Below are 12641 nucleotides of genomic sequence, written 5' to 3'. Positions count from 1 at the left end.
TAAATATAAAACTTGGAAGTATAAATTGCTAGAAGATAACATAGGAGAAAATCTTTGAGATCTGTGTTATGCAAAGATTCTTAGATATGAAACCCAAAACATGATCCATAATAAAAAAGCAAATTAATAAATTAGACTTAATCAAAATTAAGAACTTCTATGTTTTTTGAAAAGCATAGTTAAGAGAATGAGAGATAAGCCTCCTTTGGGAGAAGATGTTTTCAAATTACATGTCATATAAAGGACTTATGTATGGAATACATAAACAATCCTCAAAACTCAATAATAAGAAAACAAACTATTCAATTACAAAGCAGGGAAAAGTGACTGGAATTTCATCAAAGAATTTATTGGGTGGCCAATGAGCATATGAAAAGGTTCTCAACATCATTAATCATTAGGAAAATGCAAATTAAAACCAAAATCAGATAATACTCTACACCTATTAAAAAGCAACACCTACCACACCAGTTTTTGGCAAGGTTGTAGAGTAGCTGGAACTCTCAAACACTGCTTGTGGGAATGTAAAATGTGTAACCCATTTGGCAGGTCTTGAAAAATTAAACATACACTTACCATATGACCCAGTCATTATAAAGTCTAGGCAATTTACCCAAGAGAAATGAAAGCATGTGTCTGTACCAAGACTTGTACACAAATATTCATAGCAGCTTTTTTTCGTAAAAGCCCCAAACTGGAAACAACCCAAATGTCCATCAACAGAGGAATGGATAAACAATTGTAGTATATCTATATGACTGAATACTACCCAACAATGAAAGGAATTAATTATTGATATTGCAATGACTTGGGTGAATCAAAATAATTATGCTAAGAAACTAGTCCAAAAAACATGCACACTATATGATTCCATTTATATTAATGGAATATTCTTGAAAATGCAAAGTAATCTATGGTAATAGTAAGAAGATCAGTGTTTACTTTGGGGTTGGGGGCTGGGGAAGAGCAGGGGGGAGGGTGTTTGAGAAAAATTTTTTGTGCATTATGGATATATTCATTGTCTTGAAATTTGTGATGGCTTCACCAGTGTATACCAATCATGCAGTTTAAATATGTGCAGTTTGTATGTTAATTACACTTCAATAAAGCTGTTAAAAATTATTGTTTTGACAAATGGATAAAAAGCCCCTACACTTTCAGAGAAGGCTGTTCAAAGCACTGTGGAATTCAGTGGTGAATGAGGCAGTCAAGTTTCTCTGATTTATTTGGGCAAGGGTATCCTTATGTGGAGACCATTGTAAGTGGAAACACCTGGCCCCCACATAGAAACGATGTTTTTCATTATTTTATGTTCAGATTTGCTGATATAAAGACTATTCCCTGAGAAGTTGTCACTCTACATAAGTCCATCTTTTCCTACCCCATCAAATATTAAGGGGATATTTTATGCTGGTTGGTGCTTGAACTTTTTTTTTTTAATTTGTGTTTACAATTTCCTGTCAAGTAAAGCCAGAAACTGGTGTTTCTGTCAATTTCACATAGATAGGTGTAGGTTACAGAACAGGGATGTGGGCAGCATTTTGGGTGTTAGACTTTCCAGTAACCAGAAGTGGATGAGCCAAAAGACAAGAACAAGAACATATCTGAAGAAAGAATCTAGGATCAAAACTAGATATGCCAAAATGATTAGCAAATGAGGGGTAGGATGGCAGTTGTGAAGCAAAAGTGTTTTTGTTTGTTTGTTTGTTTGTTTTCCTAAGAGTTCAGTAGATAAGAGAAAAAGCATAAAGGAGAAATGAGATGAGAGAGTCAAGACTTTGGCCATAAGTAGGGATGGTTAGTCTGGAACTTTCTTTCATTAAGTGTTTGCTGCATGATGTATGTGTAGGTAAACTGAACCAGAAGGTACAGGTTTAAGGTCAAATGGATTGAAAGCATGTTTTCATGCTTATACCTTCAGAGTAATTAAAGTTATTCATTCTCGTTTGGAGAAGGATGTCTCTGAAGCAATTGCCTCCTCTGAATATTTTTCACTTTTGCCCATTTTGTCAGACAGGACATAGTTTCTCTCTCTCTCTCTCTCTTCCCCCCTCTCCCCCCCCCCTTTTTTCTTATGCTGTATGGCAGAGATCACAGTTCATTCTTTTTCCATTTGAATATCCCCTTATTGCAGCACCATTTGTTGAATTTTTGTTTTGTTGGTTTTTGTTTGTTTGTTTGCTTGTTTGTTTTGTTTTAGAAAGTTCATGGACCGGGAATTGAACTTGGGTCTCCTGCGGGGTAGGCAAGAATTCTACCACTGAACTACCCTTGCATTCCCTCTTTCTTTTTAAAAAGGGACCCCTCTCTCAACTATTCAGTTCCATTTGTCATGATAGCAGGAACAGAGTGAAAATAGAAAAGAGAGCAAGAATAAAGAGGGATAAAAGAATTAAAAAAATTAAAATATATCCATTGTGAAATGTAAATATAAAATATGTATTGTAAAATCATTACCCAGATAACCAAAGGGATTGAAATATCCTGTCTTTATGGAATTTTGGGGGCCAGAGAACAGGCTCCTTTAATGAGAAAAAGAAGAACTTGAAAAAAATCCAGGGACCTTTCATCACATGTAAAATTTTGAAATTAAAACATAATTAAGGTTTTTTAAAAAAAGAAACAGTGACTTCCCCAACTAATTAAATGACTTCAACTCAACAGACATCAGTTGAACATTTACAATTTCACAAGACACGCCATCCGGGCTTTGTTTTCTGTCCTAGTGCCAAAGAAAGAAGATGAAGACTTAGAAAAATCTCAACTCTTTTGTAATACAGTCATATTGCTGCTCTAGAGACTTGTCAAGATGAAAAAAGTCAATGTTATGACCTATGTTTATTATTAAGAAATGCATTAATACAACCTTTCTCAGATTTGAGTAATACGTGGATACCTTTTAGTGGAAACAAATATCTCATACCCCATGAATGTTGGAAAATAGTTTTGTTATAATGTTCCTTGAAATGTACAAATATAAAACTACATTGTATACTTCTTAGGCTTTTAGCTGTTCAACACTTATAAGACAAAGTTAATTTATAAATTAAATACAAACAAAACTCTAAAAACAATAAAATTCAAAGTAACAACATTTATTTATTGCGATGGATGATATTATAGTGCTGAAATGAAATTGCCTCTTTAATGGGAACTTTTAGGCCCTTGGATGCACTACTCTCAGATGAGGAATGCTCTAACAGTAGGGATATGAACCTCTGTATGCCATCCTAAAGAAGATTATGGCTAGGAGATACCATGTGGGTTTAGGGCCAGCAGACCTCAGTTTGAATCCCTTCTCTGATTTTTTTTCTTTTTTGTAAGCCATGTCACCTTGAGCTAATTAATTTAACTTTTTATCAGCATTTTTCATAGTTGTTAAATGTGAAGTGGGGTGGATAATACTCACCTCCCAGGTCTTGTTTTGAGGACTTAATGAGATAATTTAGGATACCTGGCACACGAAAGTTTTTCTATGAGTATTAGTTCCTTTTTTACCCCTAAATTAATAAATTTTTTGTTTATTTTTGTTACTCACAAGTTTGCCTCTCCAAAAAGAATTATGCCCTATTAGACTGCATTAAAAGTATAAAGAAGAAGAAAAATATAACTTTTTCCTTTTCCTGTGATCGCTTATGTTTTTTCCCCATTCACAATGTCCTTCCTGACAATACCACATTTCTAAATCCAATTCATACTTCAAGGCTCAAATCAAGTACACTGCAACACAGTTTTTTCTGCATTTCCTTGGCTGGAAATGATCATTTCCTTCTTATAACGCCCAAAACACTTTATTTGTAGTTTTCACATGATACTGAAATTTTGAGGAGGGTAGTTGGATATAACTTACACAAGGCAGAGCCTTGAGGAAGGGCCTTTGGAGAACAGATTTCCCATAAAGCAGCCCAGCCAAGCACAGCTAGGCAACAACCACAGACTGATCAAGCCAACAGGAGCAGCCACACCTGGACTCGGCGCTGTAGGCGAGGAGGCAGTGTCAGAGCAGCAAGAGGCTCTTTTGTTGGGAGGATTACTGGCCTCCTGCCAGCTCTTTCAACCGATCATGGTGCTTCCTCAGAGAGCAGTTCTGGCTGCAGCCTCATTTCTTCACAGGAAAGGAAATGATGGATCAGTGTGTGGCAAGGTGGGGTTTAGCATCTTGGATTCTGCCTTGTAAGAAGCTCTGTTTCTGTAAACTTTTTTACTTGTAAGTGAATACTGCTCTGCAGCTGAACTGCTGATTTGCATAGGAAACTAAGTCAGCTTGTGGGGTAGCTTCTAGGGTTGGGGAGGTGAGGGAGAGTCATACAATAAACTACAGGGAGATACTGAAGAGATTAGGAAAGGAGGCCACAGAAAAACAGAAAACTCCCTTCAGGAGATGTGAGATCAACTAAGTGAGGGAAGTTGCCTGGCCAAAGGTGTGGTTTCTGCTGTCTATGGTGAGAACCAAACAGAGGTAAACAAATGTACACACCAGAAAATGACCCAAAGTTTGCTGTGTTAGGAGTGGAACAAGCCCTTCCCCATGCAGATGCCTTACACTCATTTTATTTAATCTTGATATTTAAAAACCCAGTAGTGGCTGGGAATAAATGTTTCTCTACAGAAGAGACAGGTGGGCCAGAGTTAGTGTTCTGCAAACAGATCTAATCATAAAGATCACCTGGTGGGTTTTTTAAAAAATCAGTGGAGAGACTGGCCTGGAATTCAGGATATTTTCCCCAAGCCCCCCCCCCCCATCCCACCCCCAGGTAATTCTTACCATCAAGCCCGTTTGGGATGCCCTGGTTGGAGGGAAGGTTTCAGAAGATTTGGGTTTACATCCAGCCTTGAACATCTGCCCATTGAGAGACCTTGAATGAGCAACATCACTTCTCTGAACCTCTGTTTTCTCACATGAAATAAGGGAAACTTTCCTTTCTACCTCACTGGCTTGTGAGTATTAAATGCCACAATGTGTATGAAAGCTTACGGTGAGCTCAACCTGTTTTCTTCAAACTGCCAATAAAATAAACCTGTTCATACATTATAAACATTTCCCACTGATGTACAGCATATTTTGTAAGAAGCATTCATTTGGGTAAATTGTTTATAGCAAGACGGAGGGGGGCTTTGTTTCATTGGTCTTGGCTTGCGTGTTTCTCCACCATTCAACGTGCACTGGGTGAGGAAGTTGTTTCTTTGGGACTGTTTGGGTTAACATTGCTCTCCTGTTTGCCCTCTGGAAGTCTTTGATACATGAGAGGTCACCTCCAGATTCCAGCTATTCAGTTGTCACTTATCTCCTGTTGAGAGAAGGACGAGAGTAGATTATGAGAACACAGAATGAAGTGAGAAGTCCATGGTGATGAGCTATGTTTATTCCAAAACAAAGAAGGGAAGTTATAAGTTAGGAAATTTCAGTGTTTAGATATATATGTAGATGTTTTAAAAATAGTTATTTTCTGATTATTGTTACTATTTTTAAAAGTCAGTGTACAAGGAAACAGAAGCTGTTTTCTATTAGCTGCAATTTTATTAATAGAGCTGACCATTGTTCATGATGGTATACAGGTTTCTTATATATATGTAAATACATGTATATTTTAAAGTTAAATAGAGATTTAAAAAAAATTTTTATTAATTAAAAAAAATTACAAGAAACACAAACATTCCCAACACATACACTCAGCAATTCACAATATAAATTCAGATTTTTAAAACCCACTGTTTTTTTCAGATATTATAGCCATAATAGCTTTCCAAGTTATTAAATACAGATTCATGCCATAAATATTTTTAATGGCTGACAATTTAATGGATGTGTCATATTTTACTGTCCGATGGACACCTGGACTGTTTTCCAAATGTTTGCTAACATAAATACTTCTTTGCATACATATCATTGCCTATTTGTCTAAACATTTCCTTAGGAAAAATGATTAGAAATGGAATTTTTTGGTCAAAGTTATGCACATTTTAAAGACTATTGATGTATTATGTCCCATAGTTTTCCAGAATACTTGTAAAAACTTACATACACACTAGTAGCTTCTATGTGCCAGTCCCTATCTTCAAGGAGTACACAGTCTAGCTCTTTATACCTTATGAATCAACCCTTCATCTACCTTATATATTTGGAAATATTTTCCTAGTGTTTTAACCTCCATTGCTCTCTAATTGGACTGGGTAAATGCTTGATGTTTACTTAAAATTTTCCTAGTGTACTTCATAGTTTGAAAAGAGATTAAGAACTGTCCTCTCATTTTGATCAGATACAAGAAGGAGAATATGGCTAATGCTGATATTTACAAATATAGTTCACATAATTTCAGATTCTCAAATTCAAGATGGGTTCGTTGGCTGGGCCATTCATCCATTTTTGTTCATTCAATTCACCCAAGATTTACTAAGCGTTCTCAGGTTGTTAGGTGTTGGTTGCATATTTCAATCAAACATGACTCTCTGAGGAAGTAGAACATGTAGTAAGATGGACAAACAAGCAAATCAATAATTTTAAAGTATAGGGTGATAAGTGCTATGCAATCAGTATGCACAGAATGCACTGAGAACAGAGTCAGGGAATCTTCAGTGAGACTGAGGGTACTCAAGGAAGGCATTTGGGTTGTTCTGAAAGTTCACTAGGTATTTGGTAGGTAAAAGCATGGGAAGGCATTTCATGTGGAAGGAACAGCAGGAGTGAAGTTGCGGAGATAGGATACAGACTGAGACACTTAGGAAACATGCGGTATTCAGTATTAGGAAATGCACTAATCAAAATATAAATTTTGTACAAAATAAACATTTTTTGCTTTAGTCTCAATTATGGTTTCTTTAGATTTATTTCCCTATTCTTTCTCTAAATTTTTAAGGCAGAAGTAGGGAGTCACTTTATTTCTTGAGATCTTTTTTATTTTCTAATATAATCATTGAACATTGTAAGTTTCCCTCTAAATACTCTTTAGCTGTATCCCACAAATTTTGGTATGTTATATATATTCATTTTCATGCTGCTCAGAACATGTATTTAAAATTTTATCTTGAGACTTCTTTGACTCACATGTAATTTAGAAGTATGTAGTTTAATTTAAAAATATTTATGGATTTCCCAGATATATTTATGTTATTGCTTTCTAGTTCAATTATCTTGTGCTCTGAAATATATTTCTTATAATTTTTATTTTTTGAAATTTTGAGTTTTGTATTTTGGCCCAGAATATGGTCTGTCTCAATGAATGTTCCATGTGCATTTAACAAGAATGTGTATTCCATAGGGTAGAGTGTTTTATAAATATCAATTATATCCAGTTGGTTGATACTGTTATTCAGGTCTTCTATATAATTATTAATTTTCTGTCTAGTCTATCAATTGTTGATATAGCTGTATTGAAATCTCCAACAATAATTATGGATGTATGTGTTTCTTCTTTCAGTTCCATCAGTTTTTGCCTTGTAGTTTGAAGTACTGTTAGATACAATCTCATTTATTTTGGATGTTGGTGGAAGTTCTTTCAGTGATGAGATGCAAACACAGATAGCCAGGCAAGAATACAAGAAAGAACTGCTTTGTTAGATCAAATGCCCTGGACAGGTAGAGGGAAGAGTGAGGGCAATGGGGGTGGGTGGGAGAGGGGGGTGGAATGAGGGTGTGTGACTTACCTAACCTAACCTAGTCTCCTGCAAAGGTCTGTGGAGGACAGGGGAAAGAACAGCACATGTGGGTCCCAGAGTGTGGCCTTTATTGAGACCCAGAGAAGAGGGTTAAGGCCTTTCCTGTGGGTAATGGGGATTGGCAATTTTAAGCTGAACAGCACAGAATGCAGAGGTGACAAGGGAGAAGCTGAAGGAAGTTTCTTATCATTCAAGCCATATGAAGACAGGCCTTCCTAGTAAAATTTTGCGGCATGAAAGGGCAAAAGTGGCAAGGGGCCATTTGGAGAAGTGGCAAGGGCTGTTCTTCAGCTCTTATTATCCAAACCTTATGGAGATGCATGTCTTACTTGTTATAGTGACTCTCAAGGCAGGGCCTAGCTGTGGTGGTCACTCAAAAGGGGAACTTTTGATTAGTCCAGATGATGAGGCATTAAATATAATTTCTTTTATATCCTTGGGATATTTAGGATAGTTATGCCTTCTTGGAAAATCATGCCCTTTGTCATTTTGTAATGTTCTTCTATTCTTGATAATTTCTTGATAATATTGCTTGTCTTAGTCTTCTTTAATTAGTGTTTGTAGGATATATTTTTTTAGTTTTAACTCACTGATACCTTTATATTTAAAGTTATTTTCTTGCAGGGAACATATAGTTGGGTCTTTTTATTTTTATTTTTATTTTTTATCCAGTCTGACCATGTCTGCCTTTTAATTGATGTGTTTAGAGCTGGGTTGACAACTTTTTCTATAAGACTCCAAAGAGTCTTTTTGTGTTATTACCCATAGGTATCTATGGATGGTATCTATCCATTTTTTCTTCATATGTTTATTTTAACTTTCTGTATATGTGATTGAATTTCACACCTGTTTTGGTTTGCTAATGCTGCTGGAATGCAATATACCAGAAATGGTTGGCTTTTATAAAGGGAATATATTGTTACAATAGTTTACAGTTCTAAGGCCATAAAAGTCCAAACTAAGGCAGCCAGAGAAAGATAACTTGAATCAAGAAAGGCCAATGTCTGTCACATGGGAAGGCACATAGATAGCATCTGCTGGTCCTTCTTCCTGGTTCCATGGCTTCCAACTTCTGATTCCATTGTTTTCCTCTCTAAGCATCTATGGACCTTCATTTAGCTCCTCTGGGACACAATGCCAAGTTCTGACTTGCTTATCATCTCATGGGAAGAACATGGCGATGTCTGCTGGGTTCTGCATCTCCAAATGTCTGTGTCTAGGCATCTGTACTCTCTGTTGGCACTCCAAGTTGTCTCCAAACATCGCATCTCTGTTGGCTCAGAAGCAACTGTTCTCCAAGCATCTTGAGCATCCTACAAAATATTTCCCTTTTTAAAGGACTCCAGTAAACTGATCAAGACCCACCTTGAGTGGGCAGTCACATCTGCATCTAATCAATTGGGTGTGCCGCACTTCCATGTAATTAATCTAATCAAAAGGTCGCATCCCCAGCTGGGTATGTCACAGCCCCATGGAAACATTCCAGTCAAAGTTTCCACCCCACAATATTGAATCAGTATTGAAAGAAACCTGGCTGCCCCACAAGACTGGATCAAGAAAAAGGATATGGCTTTTCTGGGGTATATCACATCTTCAAGCCGGGACACTACCTTTATAGATTCTGCACAAATGCCACTCTAGTTTTAGTTAAATGACTTGATATGGAGGATTTCTGATAAAAAAAAAAATGGTACTGGGAAGTTAAGGATTTGTTTCGGAGGAGGAGATCTTTCCAGACGCACCAAAGACCCTACCGTGAGTCCTCCCTGCGTCAGCGCAGGCGAGAAGGATCCAACTTATCTATGAAATGCAGTTAACACATCAGCTATACCTATTTCCAGAATACAAGATGGAAAAAATGCTGGAGACTTGAGAGAAAAGGCCATGGAAGGCGCCATTGATGGCTCATTAATAAATCCTACAGTGATTGTTGATCCATTCCAGATACTTGTGGCAGCAAACAAAGAAGCTCATCTCTACAAACTGGAAAAAATGAGGACAAGAACTCTATCTAGTGAAATTATTTTCAGCCTTTTCCCAAATAACAATATTTCCGAGGCTTTGAAAAAATTTGGTATCTCAGCAAATGATACTTCAATTTTAATTGTTTATGTTGAAGAGGTAGAAATACAAATAAATCAAGAATGTTTAATATCTCAGGTGGATGGTCATCAGATTTCTCTGAAAAATCTTCCTGAAATAACAAATATTACAAAAGTCAAAAAGATATATAAACTCTTCTCACAAGAAGAAAGTATTGGGACAGTATTGGATGGTATCATTTGTTGAATGTCAACAAAAGATGTTTTGTGAAATGTGAGAAATATTAATTAAATTTCAACATTAAAAAAACATTGATTTTCCTTTAAAAAAAAAAATGGTACTGACTTGGCTTTACCTAAGATAGAGGTGTTGATGGTAGGACACTGGCCAGTACTGCCTAAATTTAACCAGTTATATAAATCCTACAGCTAAACTTGCAGATTTTCTGGGGAATCCATAACATATTTTTCTTCCCCTGCTCTTTCTTTTCTTTCTCTTATATCAATCCAGTTTTCTTTCTGTTAGATGAAATCACTTTGTTAACTGATTTCCCTGGTGAATAAATAAAATAGCATGCTAACAAGTAAGTATATATCTTTGAGTTATTCTACTGATACATTTTTAGCTTCTTCAGAAATATTACACTATTGAACTACAGAAAATTCGATCATTCTAGAGTTTGAGAACAAGATTGATATTTAACCTAATTTTACTAATATGTTTATTCACTTGATTAATCATTATATCCACATTTGCTTAATTAATTAATACAATGAACAAATATTTTGAATTTAGGTACCGTACTAAATGCAGGAGATTTAAAAGTGAAAAAAGACTAATTCTGCCCTTAAGCACAGCACATTCTTTTTTTTTTTTTTTTTTTTTATTAATTAAAAAAATTAACTAACACAACAATAGAAATCAATCCATTCTACATATGCAATCAGTAATTCTTAATATCATCACATAGGTGTATGGTCATCATTTCTCAGTACATATGCATCGATTTAGAGAAAGAAATAGCACTACAACAGAAAAAGAAATAAAGTGATAACACAGAGAGAAAACACAAATAAAAATAAAAAGTACAAAAATATATGAGAAAAAAAAACAAAACAAACAAAAAAAAAACTATAGATCAGATGCAGCTTCATTCAGCGTTCCAAGATAATTACATTACAATTAGGCAGTATTGTGCTGACCATTTTTTTTTTTTTAGACGTCATACCATTCTACATATGCAATCAGTAATTCTTAACATCATCACATAGATGCATGATCATCGTTTCTTAGTACATTTGCATCGGTTTAGAAGAACTAGCGTTATAACAGAAAAAGATATAGAATGTTAATATAGAGAAAAAAAATAAAAGTAATAATAATAAGAACAAAACAAACAAAACAAAACAAAACAAAAACCTATAGCTCGGATGCAGCTTCGTTCAGTGTTTTAACATGATTACTTTACAATTAGGTATTATTGTACTGTCCATTTTTGAGTTTTTGTATCTAGTCCTATTGCACCGTCTGTATTCCATCAGCTCCGATTACCCATTATCTTACCCTGTTTCTAACTCCTGCTGAACTCTGTTACCAATGACATATTCCAAGTTTATTCTCGAGTGTCGATTCACATCAATGGGACCATACAGTATTTGTCTTTTAGCTTTTGGCTAGACTCACTCAGCATAATGTTTTCTAGGTCCATCCATGTTATTACATGCTTCATAAGTTTATCCTGTCTTAACGCTACATAATATTCCATCGTACGTATATACCACAGTTTGTTTAGCCACTCGTCTGTTGATGGACATTTTGGCTGTTTCCATCTCTTTGCAATTGTAAATAACGCTGCTATAAACATTGGTGTGCAAATGTCTGTTTGAGTTTTTGCCCTTAATTCCTTTGAGTAGATTCCCAGCAATGGTATTGCTGGATCGTATGGCAATTCTATATTCAGCTTTTTGAGGAACCGCCAAACTGCTTTCCACAGTGGTTGCACCATTTGACATTCCCACCAACAGTGGATAAGTGTGCCTCTTTCTCCGCATCCTCTCCAGCACTTGTCATTTTCTGTTTTGTTGATAATGGCCATTCTGGTGGGTGTGAGATGATATCTCATTGTGGTTTTGATTTGCATTTCTCTAATGGCCAGGGACATTGAGCATCTCTTCATGTGTCTTTTGGCCATTTGTATTTCCTCCTCTGAGAGGTGTCTATTCAAGTCTTTTTCCCATTTTGTAATTGGGTTGGCTATCTTTTTGTTGTTGAGTTGAACAATCTCATTATAAATTCTGGATACTAGACCTTTATCTGATATGTCGTTTCCAAATATTGATTCCCATTGTGTAGGCTGTCTTTCTACTTTCTTGATGAAGTTCTTTGATGCACAAAAGTGTTTAATTTTGAGGAGTTCCCATTTATTTATTTCCTTCTTCAGTGCTCTTGCTTTAGGTGTAAGGTCCATAAAACCGCCTCCAATTGTAAGATTCATAAGATATCTCCCTACATTTTCCTCTAACTGTTCTATGGTCTTAGACCTAATGTTTAGATCTTTGATCCATTTTGAGTTAACTTTTGTATAGGGTGTGAGACATGGGTCTTCTTTCATTCTTTTGCATATGGATATCCAGTTCTCTAGGCACCATTTATTGAAGAGACTGTTCTGTCCCAGGTGAGTTGGCTTGACTGCCTTATCAAAGATCAAATGACCATAGATGAGAGGGTCTATATCTGAGCACTCTATTCGATTCCATTGGTCGATATATCTATCTTTATGCCAATACCATGCTGTTTTGACCACTGTGGCTTCATAATATGCCTTAAAGTCTGGCAGTGCAAGACCTCCAGCTTCGTTTTTTTTCCTCAAGATGTTTTTAGCAATTCGGGGCACCCTGCCCTTCCAGATAAATTTGCTTATTGGTTTTTCTATTTCTGAAAAATAA

The 12641-nt window shown here is 35.9% G+C and overlaps 2 protein-coding genes across 4 annotated transcripts in view; both read left to right on the top strand.

Annotated features, from left to right (window-relative positions):
- Positions 1-12641, top strand: part of C18H18orf54 (chromosome 18 C18orf54 homolog) — a 269814-nt gene that overhangs the window by 173933 nt on the left and 83240 nt on the right. The gene's annotated exons all lie outside the window — the stretch shown is intronic.
- On the top strand, positions 9461-9942 carry LOC143662579 (EKC/KEOPS complex subunit TPRKB-like). Its single transcript, XM_077136131.1, has 2 exons — positions 9461-9501; positions 9579-9942. The coding sequence occupies exons 1-2, from the start codon at positions 9461-9463 to the stop codon at positions 9940-9942; spliced, it is 405 nt and encodes a 134-aa protein (XP_076992246.1).

Source organism: Tamandua tetradactyla, chromosome 18 (assembly GCF_023851605.1).
Source record: "Tamandua tetradactyla isolate mTamTet1 chromosome 18, mTamTet1.pri, whole genome shotgun sequence".
Taxonomy (NCBI): Eukaryota; Metazoa; Chordata; class Mammalia; order Pilosa; family Myrmecophagidae; genus Tamandua; species Tamandua tetradactyla.
Note: the sequence above shows the minus strand (reverse complement) of the source record. Positions and strands in the feature narration are given on the sequence as shown.